Below are 11558 nucleotides of genomic sequence, written 5' to 3'. Positions count from 1 at the left end.
TGACTTGAAAGACTGTATTGCTCTGATCTGGAATATTACCAATGATTGTGTAGTTGATACAAATTAAGTCATCTGCTTTTGAGAAAGAAAAAAAAGTAATTTCCATGATGCTTTGCTTTGAACAACAATTCTATTCTATAAAAGTTTCCAACAAATAAAAATCACTGAATATACACAGTTTCATGCATCTATGTTGGATATAGGACCTTTAAACCAGTGTCGAGCACTGAATATCCAAGCAAATACTGTGATAATTAACAAACCGCCTACTGCAACAGGAGTATAGTTGAGTGTCTCGTTGCTAATTGGATAGGCCACAGGCAACGAGAAGAGGACTGAGATGATTGCCACCCAAAGCACTGCAATCCAGCCAACAAGGATCCCATAGCGGCCCAAGTTGAAAGGTCCGGGGACGAAGGACTTGCGCGCCAAGGTCACCCTAAAGAAGATGGGCAGGGCATAAGCAATGTACAGTCCAATGGTTGCAATAGACACCATGGCATTGAACGCCACAAGGCTCCCAAGAGACTGCGAAGATTGAAGCAAACAAGTAAATGATTACCAGTTGCAGATAGAATGGTGATAATATATATCAGAAGTTATGTACTTACTGTCAGTGCCATGCAAAATGATATAAGAGCAGAAAGCCAAACTGCATTTATGGGGACTTCATGCTTGTTCACTTTATGCCAAAACGGTGAAAATGGCATGGCTCCATCTCTAGAGAATGCATAAGCCATCCTGAGAGGAAAATCAAGCACCGTAAGCAGGTAAAAGATTTAATTGTACCCTATTGATTCTTGTTGCTTGAGTATGAGAAAGATAAAACAGATTTAGGTACCTGGAGTTGCTAGTAACTGAACTCATTCCACAGAAAAATATGGCAACAGCAACCACTCCCAAGCATATGATTCCTCCAACTCCAGTTCCATACCTACTCTTGAATGCTAAATAAAATACTTCAGCAATGGCATAACCACCGGCATCATTGTTCTCATCCAAAAGGTACGGGATGTTGGTAACAGCAAAGGTGATCCCAAGGATATAACCCCATCCAACAATAATAGATATTCCGATGGAACTGATTATTCCTTTTGGTCCGTTGATATCAGCGCTCTTGGTTTCCTCTGTCTAGAAACAGAAGTTGAAAGGAACGTAAAGATTTAGTACCAGTTATATGGCCAAGCATTGAGCTAATATCAGATACAGAGAAGAACATTATATTATCTTGTCTTTGATTTGCAAATCATATCAGGTTTTTGCCTGAAGATGGGTCGTTACAAATAGGACAAATATACACCAAGCCTTCACTACAATTTCAGCTGCTTCAGTGAAATGGAAAAAAAAAATATATACATATATTTATCAAGTTTGTATATGAAAAATAGCTTCATACACAAAATGATAATATAGCTATGTAGATTCCCCTAATTTTGTACTTCTGCAAATGGGATGCATCTTTGTTAAGCTCTGAGGATTCAACCTTACAGATGTTTCTATGTTCATCAGACAAGTTAAGGATAGCTACTGAAGTGAATGAGTCTGAAAGCAATGAAAATATCAGCTTACCATATGAGCAGATGCATCATAGCCAGTTAAGGTATATTGACTCATTAACAGTCCCAGAACAAAAATGTACAATTTGTTGTTGACTCCATCGCCATTATCAGTGTTGAAGTGAGTGAATACAAACTTGGCACTAGCCCTCTCCGTTGCAACGAGGGGAATGAGGATCATAAGGACAAAGACACCTGAATATTCTAATGTCAATAAGAAACCCAACATAAAGAAATATAGTGAAAAGGGCTCAAAATATTCCTACCTACAAAATTCCATGCAGCAGCCAGCTGTCCAAAGAAAGATAAATACCAGATGGGAAGACTGTTTATGATAGCATGTAGAAGCAAAATTCCTCCATGGAAACAAATAACTACGTATTTGGAAGCCTCATAGCCATCATTATTCTTCCCACCTGTGCTAAGGAGAATCATCACTTGAATCAGCGTTGCAAGTGAAAAATCTATACTAGTTGTGACTGCCCACTGCAATTAGAAAGGTAGCAATGCAGTTAGAGAGCTTATAATGAATCATACCACATCCATAACAAGCTTGAGCTCACAATGGATATTGAAGGACTATGAACTCCAGAACATATGAGTTCTTAGAAGTACCTGACCAACTATGTTGAACCTGCAAGAAGAAAAACCATTAACCATCATCAGAGAATGTTATGCCAGTAAGTTCAACATAGAACCGTCTTGGGATTAGTTGCAGGCAATATACATTTCACTTGTACATTCAGACCAGCAAAGAAACAATAGCTCCATTCTGGAATAATAGCAGATGGTAGAGTCACTAGAGTGAACAAGAGATTAGCATCTTGAACAAAAAGGGCGAGTGCCAAATCAATCTAATCGAAAGAACTACACGTTGTCCAAAAAGGAAATCGAAAGAGTTGAACTACACATCGATCAAACTCTAGACCAAGTAACAAACAGAGAAGAAGTCCTAATCGAGAAGAATGTTCAAACATAGTGCATGTACTGAAAAATTATGCACAAGAGCTGTGAAGCTCATAAGTCAACTAGTGCAGATCCCTAAAGTGAAAGACTTCAGAGTAGCAAGAGATGATTCAGTTGAGGCAAAGCAAAGATAAAATTACCAGCCAGTGAGCCAACAAGCAAAGGGTGCCCATTTTGGGCCAGCAAGCATGGCACTCCAATAGTACAAACCCCCAGAAGTTGGGTAAGAAGAACAAATCTCAGCCATGGACAAACCAACAACCATGGTGAAACAACCAGCTATAAGCCACCCATAAACAAGAGAAACTGGGCCCCCAAATTTCAACCCAGTGTTGTACAGAGTCGTTACACCGGTAAGCACTGATATGATCGCAAACGAAAAAGCAAAATTCGAAACCACCCTGCAATTCCAAACCAAACACACACACAAAACACAAACTTTTCAAACCAAACAAAAAAAGATTCTCTCTTTTTTTTTAAAAAAAAAAACAAACCAAGAACAAGTTGGGATTTTGGGAAAGATTACGAGAGGTCACGCTTGAGCTCTTGTTTGTAGCCGAGCTGATTAAGACGTTCGTGGCCGGAATCCTTGGAAACGTCGCCGTTGGCTGCCATTGTGCCGCCACCAGACTCCATGTTGTTAAAGCCCAAAAACAGAGAAACAGAGAACACCCACAACCAAAATGACAAGTCTTTCCTTGTTCCTCAGTTGTTGGGGAGTTTCAAGCTGTGATGGAATGTCAACTGGAGCAGAAGCAGTAAAGCAAGTCAGCTTGAGGCGCGGAGAAGAAGATGGCGTAGCTTTGGATTATATGGGACTTCCCACCATATAAATATTAGTTTAAGTAGATTTCAGTTACAGGCTTTTCATGGTTGGCCGTCTCTCTATCTCTCACTGTGTACAAATTTGTAAATGATTGCCATTTTCAACTGGCTGAGAGATATACGTCAAGCTAGCCTGTCAGTTCAACCCGGAATGGGTTCAGATTCGAGGAGAGTGTGTGAACTCCAAATTCCCATCTGTACTTTTCTTTGCTCCGTCCAATATTACTTTTCTTCTTTCTTTGTTCATTGGTCAAATCGATGACTTTGATTTGTATCACGTAACTATTAGTTTATTATGATATTACGATTCCAATTTGACGTGCGAGGATTCTGATATGATTCTTAGAATCTTTTTATAGAGAAAATGAATGATGCTCAAGTAAGAATTAAGCTAAAGCAGATTCCTCCTCCATTGTATTAAAAAAAAAATTAAATAAAATCGTCCAACTTTGAAAAAAGAAAAGGAGTAACATATGCAATTGAAGATATGAGTTGCTCTCACAACACTCTCCTTGAATAAATTGCTATTTGGATGCATGTGTTTTTCGGATCACATGTAAGAATACATATATATATATATATATATATATATATATATATATATATATATATATATATATATTTTTCGATAAGAATTTAGTGTTCAATGTAACTCGTCAAACCACACATAACAGACGCAATCCTAAAACAAGAAAATCATAACAAGAAAAAATGGCACACGAAAAACCACCCTAATTTGAGAATTTCGAACTCTAGATGACTTGGCAACAAGAAGGCACTGGATAATTTCTGTAGTGTAGCCCATTTTTATATTTGGTTGGGCGACAATGACAACATGTGCATGGTCTGACTATGATAGAGCTTCTCTATGACAAGTACTGATAACATGTTATCAACTTGATATGCGTTCATGAAATATAAATAATATATGTCATCATTTGGTTTTGGACCATTATTGTAGAAGCTAGTCAAAGTCCCATTATTGGTTCTGGACTTCTTGACAATTGTTGAGACCCACTTCATATGTTTATCCTTGTGGCCATCTTCATATATGGACTCTGGGTAGGGATGTAGGGGCGGGTTGAGGCAGCCGGAGCCCTAAGAGTCCAGGTTGAGGCTTAGCCCGTTGGATCTTGTTAACTTATGGGCTGGATGGGCCGGGTTCAAAAGGCTAGAGGAGTGTCGAAAGCCAAGCCTAGCAAAAGTTTAGTACTATACATTTTCGGCTCAGTTCGGGATTGGAATTTAAACGATCTCAACGTTTGAAGACTTGAAGTTAAATTAGCTGGTCCTAGGCCAAATTTTTGGCAGGGTGGAGAAGGGTGTTTTTTTCCCTAATCAACAACATCAAAATAACTAATGGCACGTTTACTCACTAGTATCATGAATCGGAGACAACTACAATGGGAGAAGAAAGCAATCGGTATTGATTTCGGAGTAGTTGATTCTTAAACTCATCTCCCCCTTCGTAATCAAATTCCTGAGTATTCAGGAATCGATTCCTTTTAAAGAGGTGAGACCTACATCCATTCTGATTCCTTTATGTGTTAGTAAACGCATGAATACGTTTATCCGGAATCATTCAAATTCCTTTATGTGTTAGTAAACGCATGAATACTTTTACCTCGTAATAATTCCCTCCCATTCCAAGTAAGTAAACATGCCCTAAACGGAAAGTAAACAACACAGATGAAACTTAAAAATGAACCAAAGTGAAAGCGACATAATTAGACTCGAGGTATAGACAACATATGAATCCTATTTTTGGGCCGCCTCATTGAATAAATACGAAGCCCAATGACCCCCAAAATCTGTGTCAGATTTTGGGCTTGCGCCTTTTAGTGGGTTTCTCAGGCTTGGAAAATTTGGGTCATTGTCATATCCCTAGATCTTTTGTAATTACTAATTGCTTGCTTGTACAAGAAATCAATAATCTCTTAAAAAAAAAAACAAGAAATCAATAATGGAGAAATACACACAAGCGAGAGTGCGAAACAAGTCACAATGGCATGTTAAAGCCTAAAATGATAAAATCAGAAAATAAAAATGCGTACCAGCCAGTGAGCCAAGAAGCCAAAGGTCCCCAACGATTGCCACAGAGTTTGGCGCTCCAGAAGTAAAGTCCACCGGAAGTAGGGTACGCGGAGCAAATCTCAGCCATCGATAGTCCCACCACCAGCGTCAGCATCCCCACCACCGGCCACCCGTACACCATCGTTATGGTCCCACCATATGTGAGACCAATACCAAACGTCGTGCTCAGACCGGTGAGGACAGAGACGATGGAGAAAGTCATTGAGAAATTTGCTATTGCCCTAACACATCATAATGTACACCACACAACACAGGATCAGAACCCTAATTTAGGCACAATTATTACTCTTCTAGAATATAGGCCCATCTATATCTTATTCAAAAGTCGTCCTGAAAAACTGGTATTCAATAACAACGGCCAGAAATATATGTCTGCAATTAAATATAAAGAAATGCAAGATGAAACTCTTAAGCAATGTTTTAGGTGTTTAAAATTGAGCTTAACTTAAATTTGGAAATGGAACTTTGCATGCCATGCTGAGGTGATGAGTGATTGAGTGACACCACAGGAATTATCTATATCTCTAAATTCCGACCAAGAATAATTGTGTATGCATATGTATCAAAATAATGTACCGACATATAGAATGAAAATGAAATGGAACCAACAAAGTTTTGTCTATGGCCCTCTGATATTGACAACCCAGATATTTTAAGATTCCCAGACATTTCTGATGCAGTTTTGTATATTTTCTTGGCAGCCATCACTGTTATCTTCAGGTTGTCTTGCCAAAGTCAGAAACAAAACAAAGAACTGATATTCAGTGGATAAAAAGTCTAAAGCTGTGAAAGACTGAAAGTGATGCTCATCTAGAAACTAAACTTGGGGAAACAAAGTGAAAAGTGCAGGAAAATACAGGCATACAGCAAAGAAATTTAGTACAATAAACTCAAATGAAGAAAAAGAAGATAAATTCTGGTTTCATACGAGAGATTGCGGCTGAGTTCTTGCTTGTAACCGAGCTGTTTCAAGCGCGAATCATCGGAAGAAATGGCCTCTTCTTCAAGAAGAGGGTGATGATGTTCCTCTTCCATGATATCCTTGATTTGAGTCATGAATTTGCCTCAAACTCAAAGAACTGTATAGCAAGAACACTCTTTTTCCGGATGAATCTTTTACTGTTTGTTCACCTCTGAATCATATCAGTGATGATCTTTCAAGAGAGTTTTGTAGCTAACAGTCAATTCAAACACGTGGTTGAATTTGCCTCAAACTCAAAGAACTGTGTCTATAGCAAGAACACTCTTTTCTGGATGAATCTTTGACTGTTTGTTCACCATGATTAATTCTCTGAATCAGTGAAGATCTTTTAAGAGATTTTTGTAGCTAACAGTCAATGCAGACACGTGGTTGAACCAAATGCATGCATAATTTTGTTGAAAAGGCACCTCAAAATTAATGACCGAATTAATTTGGTGTTCTTCGATCTCTATAAATTGTTAGTTGGAGTTGCTCTATGCCAAGCTTTTTTCATTTCCATTTTTCCTTTTCCTTTCACAAAGTACCATTACTGTCTACTTTTCTATATATCCATTACCATCTAATTAAGGCAGAAGATAAATAATTAGGGATACTCCTTCACTTTCCACGAGCACAAAATTTTTACATTTCCAAACTTCTTAATTTTTGTTTACAATTAACATGCATGCATGTCGATCAGAGCTACTACTTCACCATGCAAACAGCCCACTTCTAATAGAAATGAACAAACTCTATAAAAACATAAAAAACTTGAGAAATCAAACGATATATCACACAATTTTCAAACTGGAAATTTGAAGTTTGCTTGCTTTGCTTCAAATCTCAACAGGCAGTTAATTGGCGAGAAGCCGCCAATCTCTGGTAAATCTCCAACACCAATCTAGTGTCGACGGCTTGCTCACCGCAAGTAGCCGCCACGGAAATCTGATCTTGCGCTTTAGCCACCTTCTTTGACCCTCCTGCTATCCTTCTGGCGCCGCCAACGTTTCCGGCCATCATTACCATCATGTCAACATAAGCACCGTGGACCTTGGCCAATAGATTTATCGGCGAAACGAACTTGAGGAACCGAAGCTTTCTGATCTTGAAAAACCGCCGAGGAGGACTAGTCCCATTAGGGCCACCGCCGAGCCTTTGAACTCTCAGCTTCTTCTTGTTGTCAACGCTCAGCCTTTGGTACCTTCTCCTCCTCCAGTACCTCTTCAAGTTGGTGTAGTATGAACTAGGAGCAATCTCCATATTAACTAATTCTTGAAAGAAATGAAGGATTTGATTATGAGAGTTGAGAGAAGTGTGTGAAGATAAGGAAGTAAGAGGGGTTTATATAGAAATAGGAGTCAAAACTCAAAATGAGGGCCTGGTCAATTTGGAGTTACTTCTGGGAATGAGGACATTTCAGAGTAATTGAGCAAATATGTGACAAATGAGTTTTTGTTGTGTTTGGTCAAAATTTGTGTGTCTGACCAACAATTGAATAATATCTTTGATTAAGTATGCTTTAAATTGATTAATAAAAATGAATCCAAAGTCTATTGCTCCAATTATGACTTGAATAAGACTTCTTCTTCCGTACGTACAAGCAGAAGCTGCTTAATTACTGCAGCTGGCAAATAGGTCATGGCCAATAGAATTTTTGTGCAAGGATAACTACTAACAAAAAGTATACATAATAAATCCAAACTACAAAAGCCATAGATTTAGTGTCTAAACAATTCTTAAACAGAATATCAAATATGTAGTATACTAATTAATATTGTATTTAATGTCTGGTATATGTCTCTCAACAGCTTAGCAAAATACAAATATTTGCACCTTATTTTACTCTAAAACCATGTGGTTGAATATTTGATTGGATCATTATTATATTTTTAAAGTTTTGCTTTTAAAGCAAGGAAGCTTTGTAGACTAAAGCTTTTTGGCTGTTGATCTAATGAATTTTAACTTCTATTTCAAAAAAATGAATAACCATATGTTTAAGGTCGAAGGGTGTGTGTGTTTGGTGGGGTGGTAAGGCTTTGGTCTCTCATATGAGAGGTCAAGAGTTCGAGCCCCATCAAGGGTGGGAGTGGGGTGGGGTTTAAAAAAAATAAAATAAAATAAAGAATAAATAAAAATATGTTTTAGGTCGAAATCAAAGAAATTCAACCACAATATTATATTTTCAAAATTTTGCTTTTAAGGCAGGGAATAATCATATGCTTTTTTTTTTTTTTTTTTTTTTTTTGAGGATGAGGAATAATCATATGCTTTAGATCGAAATCAAAGATGAAACTATATGGTTCCATTAAAGCAAAATCGAACATATCTTCTAAATGAAAATTGTATAGTGCATGGTAATACAATATTGTAGGCCTCATCTGGGCCGGGCTAGGGCCGACCCTACCCTAAATTTTAGGGCTTAGGGTAGGGCCGGGCCAGGCTTTGACCAAGTCAACAGAACTTAGGGCCGGGCCGAGGCTTTAATATGTAAGCCCTTACCCGCCCTTAAGGCCCATCCCGCTAGGGTCGAAAGGGCTGGGCCGGGCCAGCCTTTCCAAATAGGGTCGGGCCGGGCTTTTGTTTAACTGGCATAAAACAGAATTTCTAACAAACTTCTTCATATTCTGAAATCTGAAACTAAAGAAAAGAAGAAAAAAAACTCAAACTGAAAAACAACTCCAATCATCATACATTCATACTTGAGTCTTGAGAATAGGCTACTTGAGAACCTGAGCTCATTACAAATAAGACAATAAGTGAACTGTGAATAACTACAAATCCCACAAAACCTTTAATTACGCATTCTCATTGAAATTGCACTGAGACTGAGGCTACAAAAACTCTTCATCAATTCACAGAAGTTGCAATCTTTCTAACAAAAATTGAAGTGTTTTTGGTTTAACACTTACAAACTGCCTTCTTAAGCTAAACTTCCTTCATCTCTTACTAAAATCAACAGGAGAAATAGGCTTTTTCGTCGGATAATACAAAGAACCTGCAATAGTGCAATACATACATATCAGTTCAATTTCACCTTCTGCAAGGATCTCTTCCACTGCTGTAAACTTATAACACACACAAAAGAAAACGGTAAGGATAAAGGATGTAACCAGATATAAACAGAGTTTAGCTAATCAATAATCAATAATCAATAATCAATACAACCGACATCAACAAACTGAACGGGAATGACAGACTACCTCATCAACCCAGCTCGCGTCAAGGAAGAATTGTGAGATTTCGAGAGGCAGAGAGAGATTCAAACCCAGCTTGCGCCAACAAGAACATTCAAACCCAGCTCGCGTCAACCTGAGAATTATAACAGCAGCTCCTCACAGCCTCAGGCCCTCAGCTCGCCTCGCAAGCTCCTTGATCTTCGATCCGTCGCAAGCTCCTCGATCTTCGATCCGTCGCAAGCTCCCCAGGCTCGATCTTCAATCCGACTCGTCCTCAGCTCTCCTCGCTCAGCATCACAGCCTCACCTCTCCTCGCGTCTACTCCACCTCGATCTTCTATCCGACTCGTCCTCAGCTCGCCTCGCTCAACATCACAGCCTCAGCTCGTCTCGCATCTACTCCACCTTGATCTTCGATTCGACTCGTCGCAAGCTCGCCTCGATCCTACGGGATACTGGGATAGAGTTTGGTCGTCTGCCGTAGGTGGTGGCTGAGAGAGGCGATCTGGACTCTGATGAAGGAACAACGGGTTTGAGAGAGAGGCGGCCTATATGTTTGAGAGTGACTCGATAAGTCGATAGTGTGAAACTGTGAACGTGGTTATGTGGGATAGCGTCTTACTCTGCTGTCTAGGGTTTGCTTTTGCCCTATTGCTCCTTGAGTTGGACTTGGATAGTTGGGCTTCGAACCTTCAGCCTTTGGGCCTTAAAGACACAGACTCGATTTAAGAGACCAATTTTGTACAGATTCAAATAATTCATCAAACTCCCATAGTTTTCTACACATGTAAATATGTAATATTGTAATAGAAAATAACAAAAATATAATTTTAAATTTTAGGGCCGGGCTTTTAGGGTCGGGCCGGGCCTAGCCCTAAAGGGCTCAATCGGGCCGGGCCGTAGGGTAGGGCCGGGTTTCATTTGTATGACCCATACCTTACCCTATTTTAAAAAGGGTCAGGCCGACCCGCCCTAATGGAAGGGCCGGGCCGGGCCGGGCTTTGGGCCCAAGGGCCATATGATGAGGCCTACAATATTGTAGCAGAATAGTGGTCTATCATGCCTACTCATAACTATTTATGACGTTAATTTTTTTTAATGATTTGTTATGCCTAACATAAAGTTTCATTTTTTTTTTTGCAAAAAAAAAAAAAAAACAAATAGCTACTCGTTAAAACGTTCTCTTTTCTTGGTGAAGACATTACAGATTGACTCATTATTAATCCTACACTGACTATGTAAGCCTTGATTCAGTGGCCTCCAACATCTCTAGCTATTCTCATCTACGGACAATATCTCCCATTAATCTATATAATTACATGGAATTCCAAATAATACAAACTCAGCAAAAATTTCATTTCTAGCCAGTGTGTTCGATCATCTCAACATTATTAATAGGGTTTAATACTGCTTACTCTCTATACTTATGGGGTTTCATCGTTTCAGTCTCTGACCTTTGAATTTCACCTAAAAAGACCCTAAACTCCCAATTTCCTCCCAATTGGTCCCTGCCGTCAAGCATCCGTCAAAAACTCCGTTATCTTTCCCTAAAAAGTCTATTATACCCTTATTTACTTTAAAATATATATATATTTCTCTTCCTCTCTTTTTTTTTTTTTTCTTTTTACCTCTTCTTCTTCTTCCGGCTCTCTCGCCTCCTTTTGTTCATCTCCTCATCAAGATGGTTCCTATCCACCGACCTTTTAGAGGTGAAATGAAAAAAAGAAATAAAAGAGAGAGAGAAAATAAATTAAAAAAAAAAAAAGTAAGTGAGGGCATAATAGACATTTTCGGCAACATTAACAGAAAATTTTGACGGCAGGGACCAATTGGGAGGAAATTGAGAGTTCAGGGACTTTTTAGGTGAAATTCGAAGGTCAGGGACTGAAACGATGAAACCCTATAAGTATAGGGAGTAAACAGTATTTAATCCTTATTAATACTCATTCCTCCTTTTTCGTACTGTAGTCTGTAACGTCTG

At 38.8% G+C, this 11558-nt stretch overlaps 2 protein-coding genes and 1 long non-coding RNA gene across 4 annotated transcripts; all 3 read right to left on the bottom strand.

The window, feature by feature from the left end:
* Window positions 1-6731, bottom strand: LOC133708719 (amino-acid permease BAT1 homolog). 2 transcript variants are annotated; one of them, XM_062134227.1, is made up of 9 exons: window positions 5402-5528; window positions 3049-3266; window positions 2663-2923; window positions 2172-2190; window positions 1823-2042; window positions 1570-1751; window positions 842-1131; window positions 612-741; window positions 1-528 (listed from the first exon to the last, which is right to left on the bottom strand). In XM_062134227.1, the coding sequence occupies exons 2-9, from the start codon at window positions 3156-3158 to the stop codon at window positions 181-183; spliced, it is 1560 nt and encodes a 519-aa protein (XP_061990211.1). In that variant the 5' UTR covers window positions 3159-3266; window positions 5402-5528; the 3' UTR covers window positions 1-180. The 2 variants fall into 2 exon arrangements, with proteins under 2 accessions (XP_061990211.1, XP_061990210.1); XM_062134226.1 differs by lacking the exons at window positions 2663-2923; window positions 3049-3266 and adding an exon at window positions 6370-6731 and having other exon boundaries at window positions 5402-5662.
* A 514-nt stretch (window positions 6732-7245) lies between these two features.
* LOC133711148 (uncharacterized) lies at window positions 7246-7662 on the bottom strand. Its single transcript, XM_062137313.1, has one exon. It carries the CDS (start codon window positions 7660-7662, stop codon window positions 7246-7248), a length of 417 nt encoding a protein of 138 aa, XP_061993297.1.
* A 1406-nt stretch (window positions 7663-9068) lies between these two features.
* LOC133710395 (uncharacterized) lies at window positions 9069-10219 on the bottom strand. Its single transcript, XR_009846620.1, has 2 exons — window positions 9603-10219; window positions 9069-9397 (listed from the first exon to the last, which is right to left on the bottom strand). It is a non-coding gene; the product is annotated as an uncharacterized LOC133710395 (long non-coding RNA).
* Between the last annotated feature and the right edge of the window lie 1339 nt (window positions 10220-11558).

The sequence above is a fragment of the Rosa rugosa genome, chromosome 5 (genome assembly GCF_958449725.1).
Source record: "Rosa rugosa chromosome 5, drRosRugo1.1, whole genome shotgun sequence".
Classification (NCBI taxonomy): domain Eukaryota; kingdom Viridiplantae; phylum Streptophyta; class Magnoliopsida; order Rosales; family Rosaceae; genus Rosa; species Rosa rugosa.
This window is presented reverse-complemented; position numbering and strand designations above follow the sequence as displayed.

Excerpts from the sequence above, each read along its gene's own strand:
- LOC133708719 (XM_062134226.1), bottom strand. The coding sequence starts at position 6,497 with ATGACTCAAATCAAGGATATCATGGAAGAGGAACATCATCACCCTCTT. Across the intron at positions 1,752-1,822 it reads TGCTGCATGGAATTTTGTAG|GTGTCTTTGTCCTTATGATC; the intron begins GTAGGAATATTT and ends TAGAATATTCAG. Across the intron at positions 742-841 it reads TCAGTTACTAGCAACTCCAG|GATGGCTTATGCATTCTCTA; the intron begins GTACCTAAATCT and ends TTTTCCTCTCAG.
- LOC133711148 (XM_062137313.1), bottom strand. The coding sequence starts at position 7,662 with ATGGAGATTGCTCCTAGTTCATACTACACCAACTTGAAGAGGTACTGG.